Raw genomic sequence first — 19,881 nt, forward strand, 5'->3', positions numbered from 1 at the left:
ACTCCTTTTCTAGGAGTGTGTACACCAGGGACTCGACTCTATTCAACCAGAATAACATCTTGTATCTTATATGGTTTGGAGGAGACTTCTTGAACAGCAAGTGTGTTGGTTTGAAAGGATTTATGTACCCTAGAAAAGTCATGTTTTAATCCTGATCCAGTGAGAGCAACCATTTCTTTTAATCTCTATTCTGTACTATACACTGGAAACTCAATTAGATTATCTCCATGGAGATGTGACTCACCCAATTGTGGCTATTAACCTCGGATTAGAGGGAGCTGTGACTCCACCAATTCCAGGTGGGTTTTGACTTGTTTACTAGAATCTTTTAAAAGAGGAAGCATTTTGGAGAAAGAGAGAGCAACAGAGCAGACTCCTAAGAACCATGAGAGCCTATGCAGCCAGACGCCCTTGGAGATTAAGAAGGAAAACGTCTTCACGAAACAAGAAGCCTGAAGAGAAAGCTAGCAGATGTCATCATGTTCTCCATGTGTCTTTCCAGCTGAGAGAGAAACCCTGAACTTCATCAGCCTTTCTTGAGTGAAGGTAACCTCTTGTTGGTGCCTTAATTTGGACATTTTTATAGACTTGCTTTAATTAGGTCATTTTCATGGCCTTAGAACTATAAATTTGCAACTTAATAAATTCCCTCTTTTAAAAGCCATTCCATTTCTGGTATATTGCATTCCGGCAGCTAGCAGACTGGAACAGCAAGTAAAAGTAAACTCCCAAAATCAAGTTGCTCTACCACTTTCAGATTTCTTAACTAAATTCATGTACCTACAGCTTTAGGCATTTTCCTACATCTTATCTCATTTATCTTCACAACTACCTTAATGTCTTACAGCTAGAAAATGGGTGTTTCTGATGTCTGAGCACTGTTTTTTCCACTACACTGCACTGCTTTTTTTTTCTTAATGCAATTTTATTGAGATATATTCACACACCATACAAATCATCCATGTATACAATTACTAGTTCACAGTATCACACTGCACTGCTTTTCCACTACACTACACTGCTTTGGCTATTAGCAGTGTGACTGGGAAAATCCCTTTAGTCTCTGTTATGCCCAGTTTCCTCATCTGTAAGGTGCATATGATGATCACTATCTTCTCAGGTGGCTGTGAAGCTCAAATGTGATAACATGAAATAGAAAATTCCAATAGAGACATCAGTTGTGGTTCTAGCTGATAAACATACCAAAGCAGAGTCATTTAAAACAGTGTCTCCCCTTCACCCTTGAGGCAAAAAGAAAAATAGCAAAAAGAGGCCAAGGAAGACTCTTTGTTAAATAAGTGATTGCACAACAGACCTGTATTACTTGCTCTTAATGGATGGACCTTGTTGAAGGGGTCTGAGCAAAGTTAGGTGTCCCTGGGGACATTTTTGGGATGGTTTGCCTATAGTGGAAAAGGTCTAAAAACTTAGGTGGGGTCAGCTCCATCATGGGTTTGTTCAATTGGCGCTCCTAGGGCATCAAATGAGGACTGCTATGATAATGGTATCAGGGGTGTGGGCTTGATAGAGTTGTGGTTAATTGTCATGGGAAGCCACAGTGACTGAGAAAGGGAGACCAGTTCTGGGCAAAGATATTTATCGAAGCGCTCTCTGGGCTGGGTTAAACTGTGAGTGGTTGTGGTAGAGAGTCGGCCATATGTCCTCAGTTTAGTGGGGTGTAGACAAGCCCTCAACTAACTCTTAAAAACAAGGCAGATTGTAATAAGGATCGTATCAGAGCAATTAAGAGGTGGGGTGGGGAATTCCTAGAAGGCTTCTTGAAGGAGATGGCATATAAGCCAGACCTTTGAAGATGAGGGTTTCAAATGACTGGTTGGTTATTCCAACTGAAGGTGGCAGCATGGGAAAGTCTAGGAAGTCTTACATTTAATGCAGGCAGGGACTAAGACATGCAAACACTCACTGAGCACCTACTACATGCTAAGGTCTGAGGACAGAAATATATCAGAAACAGCCGTTGTCATTGAGGAGCTCAGTCTAGCAAGAAAACAGATATAAACAGTCATTCAGGTGATGATGACTTCCTAAAAGAAGAAATGTTGAACTGAAGAAGAGAGTAACTCTGATTTGAAGAGGTCAGGAAATAGTTTTCCAGAGGAGTTGACACTTGAGTTTCGTCTGAAGGAATGAGGAGGAGTTTGCTAGATAGATTAAAGCAAGAGTTAGGAGGTGATGCAGGCATCTAAGCAGGGCTGTGTTCTTTTATTGGCCAATCCATTTGCGGCAGCCAGCAGGCGAGGAAAGGATTTTTTTCCCCCTCTCACCTAGATTTTGACTTGGAGAGACAGTGATATCATACTCCAATAGTAGATGGTTAAATGAAAGATTTTGGAGTCAGACCTGGATTCTAATCCAGTTTATCTACTCAGGTGTATGATCTTAGGCAAGACACTTATTTGCGTCTCAGTTCCCTCATTCATACAATTAAAAAAATTAAAGCGTCTGGCACAGAGCCTGGGACATACAAAGTGCTGTTATTCTTTACCATTATTATCTCATTTAGCCCTCACAAGCTACCTGGACTGTGGGTATAAATTTCTCCCATTTTTCAAAAAACAGAAGCTCCGGACTAGGTAGGTGACCTGCCCAAAGATCACAGGACAATCAGGATTCCCCTCCCACTCCGCAGCCCCGTCTGCCTTAATTTCCTATTCGCGCGGGCTTTTCTCAGGCAGCCCCGAGGACAGGCAGCTCCGGTCTGGCGGCTCAAACTCCAGTGCCGAGGTTTGGGTTCCGCCGCGGCCTTCGCCGGGCGGGCGGGGGGCGGGGCCAGGCGGGGCGGGGCGGGCAAGAGGAGGGAAGTTGTCGAAGTTGGGGTAGACGCCCGCCTGCCCGGGCCTCGCCTCCGGCCGCTCCCTCCGCCTCCTCCCCGCCCGAGTCTCCGTCCGCCAGTCCTTCCTTCCCCTCCTGTGCATGATGGAAACACCATGGCTGCGGCGGCCCAGCTTTCCCTGACACAGGTAACGCCACCCGCCCGGCCGCCGGGGTCCCCCGGCCGGTGCCTGGCCTATTCGTGGCTCCAGACTTCTTCCCCCACTGTCGTTAGGTTCGCCGACCCGGGCAGCTTCTCCAGGTTCGCTAGCCTGGCGGCCGGTGTTGATGAGAAGCAGCGTGTGAGTGACTGGGGGAGGGCGCCATCCCGAGCCGGTAGCTCAGCGACGGCAGCCGCGACCCCGCCCCGGGTCCCTCAGTGCCCCCCCCTCGCCCCCCGACCGGCCCCTCTTCGCCGCTGCTGAGTGGACCGTGTCCCCCGCTTGGATCAACCCATGCCCGGCCCTTCTCACTCCAGTCAGCTTTCACCGACCCAAGAAAGTTTCCTTCTTCCAGGCCAGACGCACTCCCAGGTGAGCTCCGTGTTGAGCTCGCGTGGACCATCCTGACCCCCTGCTTCAGCCCTCGCCCCGCACGAGGCTCGCCCTCTTGGCAAGGCAGCGCGCTTCCCCCCTCAGAATTACCTTCCCGACGCACAAGCTCACTCGAAACTAGTCTTTCCCCTTTAAGTCGGCTTTTTTTTTTTTTGCCTACTGGAGTCCAATGAAATCACCCTCCTCCCCAGCAGTTTTCTTCAGTCATCCTCATCCTATCAATGTACTCACTCTGCTAACTCCTTATTGAGTTGAGTTTCTTCCCCTCCCGGTCAGGTTATCTTCTGGGCCAGATCCCGATTTCGAGTCTTTTCCTTTCCAAATCCACCTCCACCCCTGCCAGGTGGGCTCTCACTTAATCCCTCTCCAAGCGTACAAGAGGGAAACAGCCTTGAAACAAGCGTTTGCTTCCTCTAGTCTTGGTCCTGGGAACATTCACTGAGATTACTTGTCCTGGGGAATCTTCACCAAAATCTGTTCTTTAAGGTCTTTTCCTCTTGCCTTTTTGCTTCCTTCAGAGACCAGTCCTTGTGCTTCACAGAAGACCTCCCAACATCACTTACTCAGAGAACCTCTTTCCTCCCTCTCTGTCAAAGAAAGCCAATTGTAGTTGGCCAGTATGATAGCCGGTATGATGAGATGACAGGTGTCTGCCAATCCCTTCCTCTCCCTCTGACCCGAACAGGGCCATATACTTCCATGTTGGGGCCCAACCTTCCTGCCCACCGTGTGGAATTTTTCTGTTACCTTGTAGTCTTCTTGGCTTGGATTTGTCGGTGTTTAATAAGGCAGTAGGATCTTCTGTGTAGAAACAAGAGGCCTTGCTATTTTGTGCCTAGTACTCCACAACAGAAACTTAGTGATAAATGTCTTCTCCCAGGAACCAGGAGTTACTAATGAACAAGTGCTGCAGGTAAAATAACAAACTTCAGTTTGCAGGAAATAACAGTCTCATAAGTGAATGTTTATTTCTGCATTTATTTGGTGTTAGTTATCCTGATTTGAAAAGCAGATAGCAGGGAAGACCCCTTTAATATGGAATGTGGTGGCTAGAGTCTTGGTCTTGAATCTCTTTGGAAGGGTCTGCCTGAAATTCAAATTTGAAGAATGGCAACATTGACTTTTGGGTGTTAGCTTTCTGAGTGTAGTTAGTGACATGTACTAAACAAGATCCCTTTTGGCAGGCTACTGCTCTTTGGCTCTCTTGGCTAATTCTGGCAGGAGTTTTCTCCTCTGATACTTTTGTTCTTTTGAAGACTTTTATAGATTTGCTTCTTAGTTGTGTGTAAACTTTAGTTTCTCCCTGGGTAATACTGTTTTTAAAATATCTCTTTTCTCTCATTCATTTTGGTGATTTGCTTCAGGTTCTATCAGGTTTGTAGTCACCTAAGTGATTTATGTTCTTGTAGTTATATATTTAGGAGTTAACCTGTACCCACAGTAAATGATGAATTAGGAACGAGTGTTGTTCCTCAGTGTTTCAAAGATGAGAGAACATACTACATTGATGGTTCATTTATATTGATAATTCGAAAAAATCACTTTAGACTATTTTGATTTTAGAATATTGAAAGGCAGTGAGATATATTGTAAAGGCCCAGTAAAAAAGAACCTTTTCAATTGTTAGTATACACTAATGTGCCTCCTTGTTATTGTAGAACTTTGCAGATATGTAGGTTTTTAATTAAAAACATTTTTTAACTGCTTGAGTTTAACTGCTTAATTTGAGATAATGCAATCTGGTCTCACATTCATTATTGATATATTTATGTCACCCCCTGCCTTCCTCACCCTTTTCCCCCTCCCCCAACATGTAGGCATACTGGAGTGAGAAATCCTTCAGGGCAAGGGTAGCTTTTAATTCCTCTCTCTCCCCCAGTGCCCATCTTGAAGAAAATGATTAGTCAATGTTTGTCAAATGAATGATTGAAAATTCTAAAACACTCTATGGCAGTTATAAAGATTAAAAGGATACTGAAATTAGTTTCTGCCTCTGGTTGTGAGATAATGATGGGTTTGAGGTAGGTTCATTTTAACAAATATTTAAGTATTATGTGCTAGACACTGTGTTGGGATTGTCTTGTTTATGATTTTCTGCCTTTATTGATTAAGCGCAACTGACAGTTGCGGGGGAGGGAAATGTGAAAAATATTTTAATTTATGCCTTCCTTCCTCTTCCCCTGCTTGCCACCCAACCCTCAATCTCCCAACCCCCAAACTAAAGTAAATTGTATATTAGCTTCTAGAGAGGATAAGAATATTAGAGTAATGAAACTCTAGTTCCATTTTCAACTCTGCCAACTGAGGATATGCTAGTGAACAAAATAGATGACAGTTATTGCCTCCGTGGAGTTTACATTCTAGTAAGGGAGTTTGAGCTAGCAGATCTAAGGACCTTTCTAGTTCTTAACATTTCTGTTTTATAGATCATATTCTATGACTTGTAGATACAGTAGTGACTTTTTCAGGGTATTAAGTGCTCTCCAGCTTTAGGATTTTTCTTCTATAATTCCACTTGCCCTCACTAGATGTTCTTTTTTCATCTTGTCATAAGAATTAAAACTTGAGTGAGAAAAGTTTTGTGGTTTTTGCTTATGGTGGTAGAATACAAAAAAGATACTACTTTCTGTCTTTATAAACTTTTCCCAACTTTTCTTAAGCCCTATATCTGTAATAATAACAGTAATACTATTAGCTTCCCTTTGGGTGTTGTTATACACTAGGAATTTTACTTCACTTCATCTAATAACAATCTGTTTTACAAATGAGGAAAGTAAATACTACTTAAGCTAGTCAATGATAGATCTAAGATTTGAGCCAAGGTCTGTAGGACTTCAAAAACAATTTCACTTTATTTTTCTTTGTACTAGATGCTTGGCATGTCCAGCGCTTCCTTGAATTTTTTATTTTCTTTTTCATTATGTGATCTGTTGTCCTAATTAGGTAGGAAGCTACTTGGGATGGAAACCATGTCTTTTTTACCTCCTTGAATCTCCCTGCAGTGTCTTTCATGATATTTTGACAAAACAATTGTGGGTGTGCTATTAGTGCTATAGATATTTAATTTTACTGAAATGGTATTACAGAAGTATTTTAAATAATCTTTCAGTAGTTCAGCTATTGCTGAAGTTTTCTTGTTTCATTTGGCAAAGGTTTTTTTTTAATAATTAAAAAACCTTAAATTGGGACTTCCTAAAGAAAATAAGCTTAGTAAATGGTCTAAAACAACAAATATAGCATATGTAAGAGTGATATAACTGCATTACTAAAAATATGTATATTAGAGAAAAATTTCCCATAATTTCAGCTTCCGGTGTTTTTCAATTTCACTTTTTAAAATAATACACAGTGTGTGCTAATGAACCTACTACCTTTGTGGTCTGTTTTAAAACTTTGGTCAGCAAGTACAGAGCAGAGTTTGAAGATTATAACATGTTCTCAGAAGCAGAAAAGGAGCATTTATGCAATATGGCAGATATTTGAGTCCTACTATGGGCAAGGCATATTAATGGCATTTTTCTTTTTTGTCTGCAGTTGCTTTCTAGTATATTCAGGAAATCTGCACTTCCTTGAGAGATAGCTAACCATTCTCAAAAACGGCTTGGAATGTTCAGCATTTGGGAGGAGTTGTCATACTTAAAATTAATTAGGAACATTTGGATTTGTCCAATAGAAAGCCTCCCAAGAATAACCTAAGAGTGCAATCCTTTGTTTTCACTCTGCAGACAGTACCCTAATAACAAACTAACATGTAGTAGAAAAGATGGACCATCTTTAGCAATAAATTACTATTCTAAATCTCCTATCTCTTAAATAGTCGTTTTTTAATAGCAAAATCTAAGGTGTTTTACTTGCTCTTCAAGGATTTTTAAAAGACTTTATGTTTTTTTTGTTTTGTGAGTTTGGAGTTTAATACAGTTGGAACTTTAGCAACCCAAAGCAGGAAAATGGCTTGAGAGAGGGAGAGATCTGATTACTTAGAGAATTGGCAGAAATAGTAAATGAGAAGTTAACCTAGGTGGAGTTTTTTAGACAAATCCATATCCTGAAATCTTATTTTAAAGCAGTTGAACCTTCATCATCAAGATAGAATATTATGCCTTAAATATCATTAAAATAAATTAAAGATGATATTTCTCGGGAGTTCATAATTATCTAAAGAATATTATATGTATTTTTTTCAATGTTATACAGCTCCGTGTTTTTATTATATGTAACTTGAATGCTGTATTATGATAAAGTGGGAAATTTTTATTTAGACAAAATGATCTAAGTTTGTTAAACATGCATAGAAAAAAGACTAGAAGTGAAAGTACCAAGATTTTATTATAGTGTGGTTAAAGTTTGAAAATAATATACTTTGCTGTATTGTTTTCTAAAGTTTTCTGCACTGGACATGCATGTATTCCTTTTGTAATCAGTAAAAGTTAAAATAGATGATATAATAATTAATATATTTTTAGCTGATTTTACGATTCTATATGATAACTTTTAGGCAAATCTACTCATTTAAGTTGAAATCAATAATTGTGGATAAAGTAAAAATCTGTTCTAAGATTACATTTACACTTGGGTTTCACCTTAAACATACCCATCTTTGATTTTAGAGAAATTGGTCAGAAGAATGATAATAATAATAATTATTGTAATTGGTTTGGAGAATTCAGTCAGAAGACTAATTTATAATTTTGTGTGCTGCTTTATAATATACAGAGCATTTTATGCTCTCTCATTTTATCTTCACAATAACCAATGAGCTAGGCTGTTACTAACATTATTTCAAATTGGGGGATATTGAGGCTCAGAATTTGTGCCTTAAGTTTTATCATCAGTAAATAAGAGAACCAACATAAACCATGTTTTAAAAAATTCAAGCAATTCCAGTGAAAAGTCTCCTTCCAGCCCCAGACCCTCAATCGTCTTCCCTGAGGCAGCCATGCTTGCCAGTTGCATATTGTGTTGCAACCTATTATTTTTTAGCTTAACTGATCTAGGAGATTTTTCTATACTAGTACATATAGATCATCCTTATTATTTATAAAAGTTCAAGGTATTACCTTAATATGGATAGACTATAATTTATTTAACTAGTAACCTAATGATGGACATTTATGTTGCTCCCAATCTTTTGTTACTAACAATACTGAAGTGAGTATTCCTTTACATGTCTTTGTGCACAAGTATATGTGAATTAGTTTCTAGTGGATGTGTAATTTCTGGGTTAAGGGATATCTTTAATTTCGATAGACACTGCTAATTTGCATTCTGAAAGACTGTACCAACAAATGTTTGAAAGTGCCTTTTTCTCTACAGCTTCATCAGCATAAATTGTTGTCCAACTTTTGATCATTGTCAATCTAATATATAAAAATTATATTTCATAGTTTTAACTTGTCACTGCTTTAATTATGGCTAAGATTGATCTTATTTTCATTTTTTTAGAAATCATTCCAGTTTCTTCTTTTTGTAAATTGCCTGCTAAGTACTTTTACCAGTTCTTCTGTGGGATTGTTGGTCTCCTTACTGATTTGTAAAAACTCAATATGATTAGGAATCTCCCGCCTGTTTTTTTCCTGTAAAATTCTTTGCAAATATATTTTTCTCTTTTAAAAAGTTTTGTTTATGGCATATTTTGCTTATGTAGAAATACTTAAGTTTTATATATTTAAACTTAGTCTTTTCTATTAGAATTCTGTCAAATCTAGGTTTTTAATCTTCAGGGCCAGAGGTAGAAAATAAACCAGCGAGAGGAGAGGGGTTCTGCTTCAGAGTAACTGTAATTTTGAGAAAGTTGCTTAACCTCTTGGCCTCAGTTACTCATTTGTTAGTGGAAATAAATTATCCATATTTTAGGCATGTTGTGATTATGAAATGAGATTATGAATGGAAAAGGATTTAACATATATGTGGCTTTCAGTAAGTATTAATTTTCTTTAGCAATCCCTTGTAGTTCCTTGATTTCTTAAAAGTTGACCTCATTCCCTGCCTCATGCCCTGTGCTCTTCTGTCACATAAATGTGAACTTTTAAGTATTTCATGCAAAAGAAAACCATACTGAGGTAGAAGAAACATATCTTTGAGATGTAAATAATGCTTTTAGCAGAATTGGAGGTGCAGTTAAAAAAGTGGCAGCTCAGGCTCTTTTTAAAACAAACTTTTAAAAAATTAGAGTACTTGTAGGTTTATAGAAAAATCGTGCAGAAAGTGTAGCGTTCCCACATCCCCCAGCCCTGCCTCCCCTCACCCTATCCCTGTTTTCCTTGTTAACACTTTCCATTAGTGTGGTACTTTTGTTGCAGTTAATGAAAAATTATTATAATTATACTATTAACTATGGTCCTCAGTTTACTTTAAGGGAGTCTATTCTTTGTTTTTATAGTTCTGTTTTTTTTTTACCTTGTTTTGTTTTGTTATTCTGGTAACATAATTATACCTTAAAATTTCTTGTTTTAACCATTTTCAGGTATATAATTCAGTGGATTTAATTACATTCACAATGTTCTACCATCACCACTATTGATTAGCACAACTTTTCATACCCCAAACAGAAATTGTATACCAATTAAACATTAATTCCCCATTCCCCACCCCTGTCTTGGCCTCTGGTAACCTGCATTCTAGTTTCTGACTATGAATTTCCATCTTCTAATTATTTTATATAAATAAGATTATACAATGTTTGGCCTTTTGTAGCTGACTTATTTCACTAAACACGATGCCTTCAAGATTTATCCGTGTTATAGCATGTGCCAGGCCTTATTTTTTATGGCTGGATAATATTCCATTGCATGTATATACCACATTTTGGTCATTGATCTGTTGATGGACATTTGGGTAGCTTACACCTTTTGGCAATTGTGAATTATGTTATTTTAAACATTGGTGTGCAAAAGGCTCTTTTTAACTTTTTTTATTGTATAATATAAAATATATATAAACAAAGAAAGAAAAATGCAATAGTTTTCAATGCACTCTTCACCAAGCAGTTACAGGACAGATCCCAGAGTTTGTCACGGGCTACCATATTATCTTTGCAGATTTTTCCTTCTAACTGCTCCAGAATATAGGAGGCTAGAAGGAATAAATATTTTTTATCATCATAACCAACTTTTTTCTGAAAAATAACATCTGTACAAAAAAGGAATAAATTTCAGAGCACAGCACGACAGTTGTAGAACAGATTTCATAGTTTGAAATGTGTTGTAGGATTACAATTCCACAATTTTAGGTTTTTACTTCTAGCTGCTCTAAGATATTGGAGACTAAAAGAAGTATCAATTTAATGATTCAGCTGTCATGTTTGTTTGTTAAACCCTACCTTCTCTGTATAACTCCACCATCACCTTTGATCTTTCTATCCCACTCTTTTTTTTTTTAAAATTTATTTATCTATCCCACTCTTTAAGGGTATTTGGGCTATGTCCATTCCGACTTTTTGATGTTGGAAGGGGCTGTCAATAATATGGGGTAGGGAGATGGGACTAGCTGATGTTCTGAAGAGTCTGGGCCCTCTAGGTTTCAGGATTTACCTGGTCTAGGGACCCATCTGGAGGTTGTAGGTTTCTGGAGTGAAAGTCTCTTTTTAAAACTTGTTTTTTACGTGGTAGAAGTATACAAAGAAAAACAGGACTCACTTCCTTCCTCTTTTGGGCTGGGGATTTTGTAATGATAATTTAATGGTACCACGAGTTTACCATTTAAAGTGATCAAGCTGCTTAGTCTTTTTTGTATCTTCAATAAAAATACAAATGTGACCAAGAATATTAGGACAAGAGCATACTGTTTTTGAGGGAAGCTTCTATATATTGCAGTGTTTTGCATTTCTTTAGATCAGGGTTTCTCATTTTCAGCCCTGTTGGCATTTTGGGCTGGATAATTCTTTATTGTAGGGGAGTGTCTTATACATTGTGGAATGTTAGAGCAGCATCCTTTTGTAAGAGATGCCAATAGTACCCTCCCAGTCATGACAGTCAAAAATATCTCCAGGCATAAAACAAAACAAAACAAATACATGTGTGTGTATCTTCAGGCATTGCCACGTGTTTCTTGGGAGACAGTATGTCCCCAGTTGAGACTACTGATCTAGATGTATGCTTTTTGTGATCCACTTGGACATGTAGGAGAAAAAAAGGTAGGTCCTTTTTTGGAGTAGGGATGAGGAGAGGGGCTAGTTAATCTTCTTCATCTTATTTCCTAACTTGCTATGAGCTGTGAATGATTAGTTGTGCATAGATAGATACTGAGCTTAAAAAACTTAAATGGTAAAACACCCTGAAATTGTGAACTTGATATGTGTGGTTTCTCTTCCTTTTTTGTAGTGCAGTCTTCTTATTTTAGTGGAGCACTTCTTTCTATTGGCCAAGTATGAATGCAGAAATCCTGGAAGAAAAACACTCTTAAGCTATTTTTGAGAAGGAAGCAGTCTGTTGTTTATTAAACTCCTAATGAGCACTAGGTACTTTTAGGTGATTTACATGTATTATTTCACATAATCTACACTACTTTTCTACAAGTAGAATTTATCTTCTGTATTACTTGCTCAGGGTTTTGTTGGTAGTATTTGGTAGAATTGAGATGTGAACCCGGACGCATCTGTTCTCCAAGCACATTTTCCATGCTGCTTCATGTAAATAGTCTCTGAGAACATTCAGTCAAATTTAGGGATGAAAATAAACATTCATATGCAATTACTTTCCTCTACTGATGTGTAAAAGGAGAAAAATTATTCAGATTGTGGTGTGTATGTATATGAGAGAGGATGAGAAAGGGTGTGAGAAAGTTTAATAGACCAGTGATAGCACGGATTATTGGTAACTGCATTCCATCTTGAATTCTGTATGTACAGCACAGGTATATCATTATGCATATGTTAAAAATTTGGACCTTGTATACATAAAGTTTTTTTTCCAGTATTGCTGATTATTATTCTTTTAATTCAGAAAACATGTACTGAATGCCTCCTGTATGTTACCACTGTATATGCTAGACCTTGCACATATAAAGAGAATATGTTTTAGCTCCTTGCTCTGAAATAGCTTTGTGTTTTTTAGGAGGTTAAACACTGCCTCTGGCGTGATAAATACTAAGATAAAGGCTCACAGAAGTAAGGCATTGGGGATACTGTGGGAGCATCTTGCAATTATGATAAAATTTTTGTGTTACTTTAGTCTTTAGGTTTTGTAATTGCTTTACAGTATTGTAAAGGATTGGTATTGTTGATGACATTTAAAATTGTTCTTGAAAGTCCATCATGAAGCCACAGGAACATTTGATTCAGATTAAATTATGTTTTGGTGCATAGGGCCCACAATGGGGGCGTATAATGTCCATTTTTTAATAATTTATTCTCTGCTTTTTAAATTCTTTGTAATAAAGCAAGAATTTTTAACATAGAGCATAAGCGAATAAGAATGCTTAAAGTCATTAAGAAGGTTGGGCTTCAGGGGATATGTGACCTACCCCAAAAGAGTACATAAAAGACATTGTCTGTATATTGTTTTAGCAGAGTGTTAAGGTTCTTATCCCAGGAATCCTCAGAGAGATTTTATGTAGTAAAAAAAACACTGGATTCAGTATAAGGCAAACCTAGTTTTGAATTCTTACTCTGCCACTTCTGTTTTTTCTGGAGAGGTTAAGGCAAATTGCTTAACCTATTTGAACTTCCATTTTCTTGTGGATAATGTATATACATTGCAGAATATTGGACACATTCAATAGATAGAAGTGCTGTTCCTACAATTGTTGATGCTTATAAGCAAAATTATTTAAATATTATTTTAAATGTTTTTTCATTTTGAAAATTCTTTACTCATTAAAGAAAACTTGGAAAATGCAGAAAAATAACAGAAAAAGCATGGATCACCTTTTAATACTGTCTTTAAATTTTAGTTTTTTTACTTTTAGTTTTTTTCCCCTGTACATGTTATTTTTTCCAAATGTGATTGTATATACACGTACACTCACACACACATATATATATGTATAATTTTGTATTCTGCTTTCTTTGAATTAACATAGGTGTTTTCCTGTGTGGTCTTCACAAGCATCTTTTTAATATCTTTAGGTTATTTTCCTTGACTTGGTATTCCATAGTTTACTTAATCAAGTCGTTATGTATAAAAATATATTGTATGACTTAAAATTAATGCTGTTGCAAACAACTTTTTAATGGTTTTCTTTTATTTTCTTTTTTATTGCCTTTTGCTTTTTTTTCTATTTGCAGACAACTTTTTTTTGTGTGTGTGTGTGTTGTATGACAGGGTCACATTTCATTCTTTTTCCATGTGGGTATCCTGTTATTGCAGCATCATTTGTTGAATTTTTATTTGTTTTTTGTTTGTTAGTTTGCTTGTTTGTTAGTTTTTTGGGAAGTGCATGGGCTGGGAATTGAACCTGTGTCTCCCTACCCTTGTACTTCCTACAGGCAACTTTTAATATATTTTTTTGCTGAATTCTTTCCTGTAGAGTTTTGCATAAAATTTTCTACATAATTGATTTATTTTTCTATGTCTACCTTTGAGTTCTGAAGTCAAACTTGAGTGATTTTTGTTTAGTTTTTATTTTTAAGATCTTGAATGGCATAGCAGACAGCAAAAGTAATTTACTTAGATAGGAGCAATAACCTCAAAGATATTTCAATCTCAAAGATATTATTGCTAAGGAATTAAGATGAGTATATTTAATTCAGTTGCAAAGGTAATTTATAATTTCCCAAAGCTCACTTGGCATAGGAATGGGGCATTAAAAATTGTGAATTTGGGCGGGCCACGGTGGCTCAGTGGCAGAGTTCTTTCTTGTCTGCCATGCCGGAGACCTGGGTTTGGCATTTTTTGCTTGCCCGTGCAAAAAAAAAAAAAAAGAAAACAAATTGTGAACTTGAAGAAGATTGAAATATTTTGGTCTGTGTACAGTTTTTATTCTTTGCAGATTGGGTTGCTTTTATTCTTAGTATCTGTTTTCTACATCCTGTTCTTCTGTTTTGGTGTTTCATTTTCTTTTTTTTTTTTTCTGACACACTTTTTTACAGGACCTTGTAAGATCCTGGGGGTGGCTATTCTGGACCATCTGGTACCTCAGAACAGTTAAAAAACTTAACTTTATTGACTCTACTTAGAGCTAGACTAGCTTGAAATGTCTTGGGTTATCTCTGTGCTTGGCAAGTTTTCTCCTTTTTACCTACACAGTTTTTTTACAACTAAGTTCTTCCTTATTTTAGTATAGGATGTTTAACAGTTCTGATTATTCATAGATTAAAGTAGACAAAACTTAATTTAATAGGTATATAATTGACGTATTTTGTATTCTTCAATGTGTTGGTTAAATATTTAAAAGATTAAAAAATTGAATAGTTTTTAGGTACAAATTATAGCATTTCTTTCATCATGAGGCTAGGTGGAGGGGAAAGTATATTTTGTAAACTGTAGATTTACTGAGTTCATTTCTAGTTCTAGTTAAAATTCTTTATGTGTCCAATAATGAAAATTTTTTTGTTACATCTGAATTTAAAAATATGAGCCATCATCTTCAAAAATCTAGAGGTACAGATTTTTTTTTAAATCTTTAAATGTTTCATTGTTAAGAGACTGACTTTGTGCTTCCTGACCTATAGATTTCTGTGTATGTATATTAAGTATCTGAAGGTTCCTTGTTGAGCCATTGATTGATTGTTCAGGAAACCTAGTATTATTTGAAAGGACTTTAATTCACATTTTTGTTTGGTTTTGAAGCTCAGTGGTTCTTGAGGGTGATCCTTGTACCAACAGCATCACTTGAGAACTTTTAGAATGCAAATTCCAGATCCCACCCTAGCCTTACTCTGAATCAGAATCAGAAATTCTGGTGGTGGGAGTTTACTTAGCCTTGTTCATGATAAATATATTTCATGTTAGAAGAACTAATAATGGTACTGGTGAGGAACATATATAATATATAGGGTTTTAAGTTCATATAAAACATGCAATATTTGCAGATTGTTTATAGTAGGTATTTTATTTTTTAACATATGAGGAAACAACCTTAGGAAGTTGTCAGTTTTCTGTGCTTTCTGTTATCATACTGAATGGCTTGGAATTCCGGTTCTACTATTTACTAGCTGTGTGAATTTGTTGAGCAAGTCATTTAATCTCTCGATGTCTCAGATTCTTCATATGTAAAATGTGAATGAGTGCCTGCATCATACAGTTGTGAAGATTAGATGAGATAAAACAAGTAATGTGCTGAGAATCATACACTCTCCCAAAGTAAGTCGTTAATAAATATAAATATTTGCTGTTATCTTTATTACTGGTCAAGAGCAACTAGTCATGGCCGGTTTCTCACACCTTTCTTCTATACATGTTTCTGGCTATGCCTGAATTCCTTTTCCTCTCCTTTGCTTCATTCATTCTACAGATCTTGAGTACCTACTCTCTGTGAAGCATTGGTTTTGGTACAGTGGATATGTGGCAAAGAAGAAAGATAAATTCACTGGCCCCATAGGCTGATATTTCTAGTGAGGGATACCATCAAGAACATATAGATGATAAATATAATGTCAGATGGTGATGAGAGCTAGAAAGAGCAGTAAAGCAGGCAAAGAGAATAATGAGTGATAGAGGGTACTACTACCTTAAATAGGGTGCCAGAAAAGGCTCCACAGGGGAGGTTATATTTGATTAGGGATCTGAATAAAATAAGTAGTGAGCCATAGGTATATCTAGGAGGATTTTCCATTCAGAGGGACAGCAAGTTAAGAGGCCTTCATAAGAGAGTGTATTCTTTGCAGTTATTTGACTTGTTCCTTTAAGATTTAGCCTAGGTGTTGTTTCTAAGCCAAGACTTCTTTGACTTTTTCCATCTTAATTTGTTGTGAAATCATTAAGACATAATTTTTTCCTTCTCTTCCTCTTCTGTCGCTCTTTGGAACTTCTGGTCACATAGTAACTGCATGTTCTCTCGTTGCACTTACCACAGTTGATTGTTTTTGTCTGCTTTCTCTCCTGGACTCTGAGTTCTCTAATTAGCTATTGTGGTTTCTTATTTATTTTAGTATTCTCAATATCTAGACATAGAGACTCATTATAAATGTTTAGATAAATGAATAATGAGTAAACAAATTTTTTGACTTGATATTTCCTTAGCACATTTCTCTCTGAACTTTTTCTGCTTGGTAATGAAAGTAAAATTTATGGGAGTACTTTTTTGTTTGTCTGGCACTCATCTTAGTGTATCACATACATTTCTTATTTAACCATTGTGTAATAGTTTATCTTTTTTTGTCTTCTCTCTCTTAAGATTGTAAGTTCCAGGAAGGCAGAAACTGTTGTCCTATTTGTTCACCTCTGTATTAGGAGTGCCTATTGTAGACCAGCAGTTGTTTGAATAAAAGAGTGATATGTTAATTTGTCAGTATAGTGAGTCTTCTACTGAATCACATATAGTATAAACCATCATTGCATGATATTGTAACAGGCACTGAACTGGGAGATTTAATCAAAATAAGTGATTTTAGATTTCCTTACCCTTCCAAACTGCTCTTCCTTAGTAGTACCTTATCCATGTCTAATGTTTGTCAGAGTGCTCCAATAGGAGTAACTTTATTTTTCTAACTAGAAGTTGATATAAATGGTCTGATAATTATACAGAATACTTGAAATTCAGGCTGGATGATTATTATCTCTGTATTTATGCACTGAAACTATCCCCTCCTCCAATTTCATAGTAAAATTCTCATTCTTAGTACCCTCTAGCTATAGGTTAGGTAATCATACTTTCTGGTCTAGGTAGTTATTTTCAGAGTCTGCATGAATGATCATAAGCAACCCCTAGAGTGAACATTTACCTTTTAAAAGAGTAGTTTGCTAAGTAGTCCAAAGGACAGTTGGTGTTATGTATGTGGCTGAAAGTAATACAGACTTCTTGTATTTTACCAAACTAGGGACTGAAATAAAGTAACAAATCTTTTCATGTTACAGTAATGTAAATTGATGGTATTTTCCCAGCTAGAGATTCATTCTTTTGTCTGAAAAAGGATGCTTTTTTTTTTTGCATGGGCAGGCACCGGAAATTGAACCTGGGTCTCCAGCATGGCAGGCAAGAACTCTGCCTGCTGAGCCTCCGTGGCCCGCCCTGAGAAAGGATGCTTTTTTTGGGTGCTTGTTCTGGGAATTGAACCTGGGTCTCCCGCATGGAAGGCGAGCATTCTACAACTGAACCACCCATGCACCCTTGAAAAAAGATGCTTTTTTATTTCTTGGTTTGTAAATTTATTTTCAGGAAAAGATAATGGAACAGAATATTTGAAATCAGGAAAATTGAGTTTTGTTATCACCAACTATAGGATGAAGTTCTGCTATTATCTTTGTATTAATAAAGCATTCACTGAAGGTTTCTGTGCCTCATGATACTCTCTTTTTTTTTTTCTCATTCCCCTTTTTAATGTGTCCTCTCGAAAGCCTTTTGACACTTGAGAGAGCTGCGGGAAAGGCAGTCTCCTGAGAAAGTAGGGGAAGCTAGGTTTTAGTTAGAACAAAATGTAAAAGGATTATTTAGAGAAGATGAGCTCAGACATAGAATAGCTGACAAGTAGTTGGGTGGGAGGTTGGGGTGAGGAAGTGTGTGATATGCAGAGCTCTGTGAGTTGAAGGATGACCATAGTCCTGGGTTCCTTGCGTTGCTGTGTTCCTTGTGTTGCTGTAAAGAGATGTAGTCCTGATGATTTCAGGGTATATAATGGTGGTGGGTGTTAGAAGAGAGTAATGGGGTCTTAATGAGGAGCACATAGAGTTCCAGACCTCTCTCTTTATTTTTGCCTGTGATAATGTGGAAGCCAGTGGAAGAACAGTTGTATCCAAAGCCCATGGATTTCCAGGCCTCCCCCCCCCCCCACTGTTTTTTTTTTTCAGGGTTCCCTCTTGATTCCTACCTAGGGATGTTTGGAGGCGAGGAAAAACTTTCTTATAGGGAACGTGGAATTCTTTGACTACCCTCTTTTTTTAAAAAAAAAACATAACAATATACAAGCACGAACATTCTTACCATATGATTGTTCCATTCTTGCTATATAATCATTAATTCACAATATCATCACATAATTGTATATTCATCACCATGATCATTTCTTAGAACATTTGCATCAATTCAGAAAAAGAAAAAGCAAAAAAAACCCTCATACATACCATACCCCTTACCCCTCCCTCTCATTGACTGCTAGTATTTCCATCTACCCAATATATTTTATAGCCTTTGTTTCCCCTATTTTTTTCTATACCTTTTACCACTCCCTTTCATTGATTACTAGCATTTCAGCCTACTAAATTTATTTTAACATTTGTTCCCCCTATTATTTATTTATTTTTGATCCATATATTTCACTCATTTGTCCGTACCATAGATAAAAGGAGCATCAGATGCAAGGTTTTCACAATCACACAGCCACCTTGTGAAAGCTGTATCATTATTCAGTCATCTTCAAGAAACATGGCTACTGGAACACAGCTCTACATTTTCAGGCACTTCCCTTTAGTCCCTCCAATATACCTTAACTAAAAAGGTGATGTCTATATAATGTGTAAGAATAACCTCCAGGATAACCTCATGACTCTGTTTGAAATCTCTCAACCATTGACACTTTATTTTGCCTCATTTCTCTCTTCCCCCTTTTGGTTGAGAAGGTTTTCTCAGTGCCTTGGTGCTGAGTCCCAGCTCATTCTAGGATTTCTGTCCCACGTTGCCAGGAAGGTTTATACCCCTGGGAGTCGTGGCCAGCTTAGAGAGGGGAAGGACAGTTAGTTTGCTTGTTGTGTTGGCTGAGAGAGAGAGGCCACGTCTGAGCAACAAAAGAGATTCTCTGGGAGTGACTCTTAGGCCTGATTTTAAGTAGGCTTAGCCTGTCTTTTGTGGGGATAAGTTTCATATGAACAAACCCCAAGATTAAGGGCTCAGCCTATTGCTTTGGTTGTCCCCACTGCTTGTGAGACTATCAGGAATTCTCCACATGGGGAAGTTGAGTTTTCCCCCTTTCTCACCATTCCCCCAAGGGGATTTTGCAAATACTTTTTTATTCACTGTTCAAATTCACTGTACAAAATCTCATGCCCTACACAAGGTTCCATGTACTTATGTTGTTCAATTAAACTGTCCACATAAGTTATATTAGGAAATGCACTAGTCCAAATATAAATTTTGTACCAAATAAACTTTTTTTGCTTTAGTCTTACACATAAGTTGAAGTTTAAAATGTGAATTACCATCTATTTTCAACACCCTGCAATATTGACATTCCTTTGTTCTTCTTCATGCAAAAACATTTTTTAATTTCTACATTTAGTCACTATCATTATACACTCAAGGTATTCCTAGATCATATCATCTCATTCTTTATCATCTATCTTTCCTTCTGATTTCATTTGTGCCCCCAGTCCTCTTCCCTCTATCATTCTCACATTTAGCTTCATTCGGTTTTCTAACATTATTATATTGCAGTTAGGTAGTATTGTACTATCAATTTCTGAATTTT

General features: G+C 37.0%; 1 protein-coding gene across 1 annotated transcript in view; it reads left to right on the forward strand.

The window, feature by feature from the left end:
- The first annotated feature begins 2,785 nt into the window (after nt 1-2,785).
- Nucleotides 2,786-19,881, forward strand: part of EPS15 (epidermal growth factor receptor pathway substrate 15) — a 217,478-nt gene continuing 200,382 nt past the window's right edge. The window contains exon 1 of the mRNA XM_077149693.1: nt 2,786-2,981. Within this exon, the coding sequence (XP_077005808.1) occupies nt 2,949-2,981 (33 nt within the window). The 5' untranslated portion in view covers nt 2,786-2,948. The remainder of the gene's footprint in view (nt 2,982-19,881) is intronic.

This window comes from Tamandua tetradactyla, chromosome 2, assembly GCF_023851605.1.
Source record: "Tamandua tetradactyla isolate mTamTet1 chromosome 2, mTamTet1.pri, whole genome shotgun sequence".
NCBI lineage: Eukaryota > Metazoa > Chordata > Mammalia > Pilosa > Myrmecophagidae > Tamandua > Tamandua tetradactyla.